Source organism: Malurus melanocephalus, unplaced genomic scaffold (genome assembly GCF_030028575.1).
Source record: "Malurus melanocephalus ecotype Western Australia unplaced genomic scaffold, MMel_1.1 scaffold_1871, whole genome shotgun sequence".
Taxonomy (NCBI): Eukaryota; Metazoa; Chordata; class Aves; order Passeriformes; family Maluridae; genus Malurus; species Malurus melanocephalus.
In genome coordinates, this window is record NW_026625103.1 from 8,264 (window position 1) to 12,711 (window position 4,448).

At 56.6% G+C, this 4,448-nt stretch overlaps 1 protein-coding gene across 1 annotated transcript in view; it reads right to left on the reverse strand.

Annotated features, from left to right (window-relative positions):
• Positions 1-34: 34 nt before the first annotated feature.
• Positions 35-4,448, reverse strand: part of LOC130587410 (serine/threonine-protein kinase receptor R3-like) — a gene marked incomplete at both ends in the record, with an annotated part of 11,284 nt that continues 6,870 nt past the window's right edge. Inside the window, 2 exons of the mRNA XM_057388383.1 lie at positions 35-165; positions 2,662-2,859. Coding sequence (XP_057244366.1) covers positions 35-165; positions 2,662-2,859 — 329 coding nt within the window. The remainder of the gene's footprint in view (positions 166-2,661; positions 2,860-4,448) is intronic.

The window sequence follows — 4,448 nt, forward strand, 5'->3', positions numbered from 1 at the left end:
GGGTTGGGAAGGGAACGGCTCGCCCGGGACTCACCGAGTCGGAGAAGAGGCGGTTGGGGATCACAGGGGTCTGCTGGTCCACACACACCACCTTTTTCATGTCCTCGAAGCTGGGGTCGCTGGGCACGGCGTCGAAGAAGGGCGGGCGGTACTCCTCCACGATTCCTGGGGGATGGGGATGGGGTGAGGATGGGGAAAAAGTGAGGGGTTCAACCCCATTCTGAACATCTTGGGGTGTTCGGAGGGTCCGGCACGGCCGAGCTGCTCCCTGCCTTGGGGGGAATCGCCGGTGGGATGAGACTCATCTGGACATGTGGGGAGGTGGGAGTGGGGTCTGGGGCTGGCTCTGGGACCGCTGGTGGATCCAAGAGTGGCACCAGCCCTGGCACTGGTCCAGCACCAGTCCCTTCATGAATATCAGCTCTGACACCAGCTCTGGCACCAATACCAGCCCTGGCACTGGTCCAGAACCATCTCCACCATGAATATCAGCTCCAGTTCTAACACCAGCCCTGGCACTGGTCTAGCATCGGTCCCACCATGAATATGAGCTCTGGCACCGACCCTGGCACTGATCAGTACCACCTCCACCATAAATATCAGGTCCAGCTCCAGCATCAGCCCCAGCACTGGTCCAGCACCAATCCCACCATGAATATCAGCTCCAGGACTAGCTCCAGGTCTAGCACTGGCCCTGGCACTGGCCCAGCACCATCTCCACCATAAATATCAAGTCCAGCTCCAGCATGAGCCCTGGTCCTGGTTCAGCACCAATCCCTTCATGAATATCAGCTCCAACACCTGCACTGATACCAGTCCAGCACCAGCCCCACCGTGAATATCAGCTCCAGCACCAGTTCTGGCACCGATACCAGCCCTGGCATTGGTTCAGCACCAGTCCCACCATGAATATCAGCCCCAGCTCCATCACCAGCCCTGGCACTGGTTCATCACCATCTCCACCATGAATATCAGCTCCAGCACTGACACCAGACCCAGCACTGGTCCACCAACAGTTCCACCATGAATATCAGCTCCAGCACCAATCCTGGCACTGATCCAGTACCAGCCCCAACACTGGTCCAGCAACAGTTCGACCATGAATATCAGCTCCAGGACCGGCCCTGGCACTGGTCCAGTACCAGCCCACCATAAATATCAGCTCCAGCTCCAGCATCAGCCCCGGCACTGATCCAGTACCATCTCCACCATGAATATCAGCCCCAGCACCAGTTCTGGCACCAACACCAGCTCTGGCACTGGTCCAGCACCAACCCCACTGTGAATATCAGCTCCAGCTCCAGCCCTGGCACTGGTTCATCACCATCTCCACCATGAATATCAGCTCCAGGACCAGTTCTAGCACCGACACCAGCCCCAGCACTGGTCCAGTACCATCTCCAACATAAATATCAGCTCCAGCTCCAGCACCAACACCGTCTCTGGCACTGGTCCAGCACCAGTCCCACCATGAATATCAGCTCCAGCTCCACCTCCAGCCCTGGCACTGGTCCAGCACCATCTCTACCATGAATATCAGCTCCAGCACCGATACCAGCCCTGGCACTGATCCAGCACCAGCTCCACCGTGAATATCAGCTACAGCACCCGCACCAGCACTGGTCCAGAACCATCCCCACCATAAATACCAGCTCCAGCTCCATCTTGAGCTCTAGCACCGATACCAGCTCTGGCACTGGTTCAGCACCAATCCCACCACAAATATCAGCTCCAGCTCCAGCTCCAGCCCCACCATGAATATCAGCTCCAGTTCTACTCCAGCTCCAGCTCTAGCACCATCTCCACCATAAATATCAGCTCTGACACGAGCCCTGGCACTGGTCCAGCACCATCTCCACCATAAATATCAGCTCCAGTTCCAGCTCCAGCTCCAGCACCAGCACCGATACCACCCATGGCACTGTGGCCACCTCCACTCAGCACCTGGTGGTCACTGTGCCAGCTGGCCCAGCTAATCTCTGCTTACTGCCTCCATATGTCCGTGTCCCCGTGGGATTTAATATCTTTGGGAAGCCGCGAGTCCCCATCAGCTCCCTGCACCCCAAGGGGTGACCCCCACCCCTCTGAGTCCCCCATCCCAAATTTCCTGCTGAGTGAGGGACCCTGGAAGGGTTAAACCCAGCACGACTGGGTTAATTCGCACTAAATGTGTAATCTGAGGGGCGGTAAATGAGATTATCCCAACCAGACTTCGCCTGGGGGGACCTCCCTCCCCCACCCGCCAGCGCCCACCAATTAATTAATACTTCTAATGGATTTTGCCGTGATGAGCAGCGCTGGCCAGGCAGCCTCAATTAGGTTCATCCCCAGATTTCGAGGACTTTTTTTTTGTCCCAGAGCGGAGCTGCCGAGCCAAACCCCGCGKCCGGAGGTCCGAGCCCGTGGCCGCTTTCCAGGCAGCAGCGCTCGCTCGGAGCCGCTTGTTTTCTAATCAGCGCTGAACAAACAAAGCGCTGATTGAGTCTAATGGGCCCTTTAATCAGGGAGCCGGGTGCTGACACTAGATTACAGTGTTTATAATTTACAGCTAATCTTCTGGGCGAAGGAAAAAGAGGAAAAAAAATAAAAAAAATAAATAAAGCAACGAGGGAAGGAGGGAGCCGGCAGCGAGCGGAGCCGGCGGTTCGGGGAGCTGCTCACCGTTCACCACCGTCCGCCGGGTGATTTCCCAGAGAACCAGCCCGTATGCCCAAATATCGGTTTTTTTGTAGGATTCGAAGCAGTCGGTGCGGATYTGCTCGCTCAGAACCTCCGGGGCCATGTAGCGCTTGGTGCCCACCCGCGGGTTGTTGCCGATGTCCAGGTAATCGCTGCCCTGGGAGTGCATCACGGCCAGGCCTGGGGGCAGAGAGAGATTGAGGAATTGTTTTTTTTGGGATGGGAAAGGTTTTTAAGGTGGTCAGTTTGGACTGTGAAATGCTGGGATACCGGCCCTGGTCGGTGCTGCATCCATGGGGATCAAAAAAAAAAAAAAACCAAAAAACAAAAAACAAAAAACAGGACAGCACATTTGTGGGCCAGTGCCTGGGGCAGCGCATTTCTGGGATATTCCATCCCCAGAGTTCCACAAACCTGGAATATCACATCTTTGGGGTTCCACATCCCTGGGGCATCACATCTTTGGGGTTTCACACCCCTGGAATATCACATCTCCGGGGTTCCATAACCCTGGATCACCCCGTCCCTGGAGCATCACATCCCTGGAATATTCCATCCCCAGGGTACCACATCCCTGGAATATCACACCTGTGGGGTCCCACCACCCTGGGACATCATATCCCTGGAATATCACATCCCCAGGGTTCTACAGCTCTGGAATGTCACATCTGTGGGGTTCCGTTCCACAACCCTGGAGCACCCTGTCCTTGGGAGTGCCCCATTCCCAGGATACCTCATCCCCAGGGTACCCCATCCCTGGGATATTCCAACCCCAGGGTACCAACAGTCCCACAATATCACATCTTTGGGGCATCACATCCCTGGGATATCACATCCCCAGGGTACCACATTCCTGGAGAACCCTGTCCCTGGAGTACCCCATTCCCGGGATACCTCACCCCCAGGGTGTCCCCCAATTCCTGGGGTACCTCATTCCCGGGGTACCACATTCCCGGGATGCCTCATTCCCAGGGCACCCCATTCCCAGGATACCTCATCCCCAGGGTACCACACCCCTGGAATATCACATCCCTGGGATATCACATCCCCTGTGTACCACATTCCTGGAGCACGCTTCCCTGGAGTACCCCATTCCCGGGATACCTCATCCCCAAGGTACCCCATTCCTGGAATATCACATTTGTGGGGTTCCACAACCCTGGAGAACCCTGTCCATAGGGTACCCCATTCTCAGGATACCTCATCCCCAGGGCACCCCATTCCCAGGATATGTCATTCCCAGGGTACCACATTCCTGGGATACCTCATCTCCAGGGCACCACATCCATGGAATATCACATCCCCTGGGTACCACATTCCTGGAGAACCCTGTCCCTGGAGTACCCCATTCCCGGGATACCTCATCCCCAGGGTACCTCATTCCCTGGATACCTCATCCCCAGGGCACCCCATTCCCTGGATACCTCATCCCCAGGGTACCACATTCCTGGGATATCTCATCCCTGGGGTACCCGATTCCTGGGATACCTCATCCCCAGGGTACCACATCCATGGAATATCACATCCCCTGGGTACCACATTCCTGGAGCACCCTGCCCCTGGAGTACCCAATTCCCGGGATACCTCATCCCTGGGGTACCACACCCCCAAGATACCTCATCCCCAGGATACCCCATTCCCAGGGTACCACACCCCCGGGGTGTCCCCCCCATTCCCGGGATACCTCATCCCCAGGGTACCCCATTCCCAGGATACCTCATCCCTGGGGTACCACACCCCCCGGAGTGTCCCCCCATTCTCGGGATACC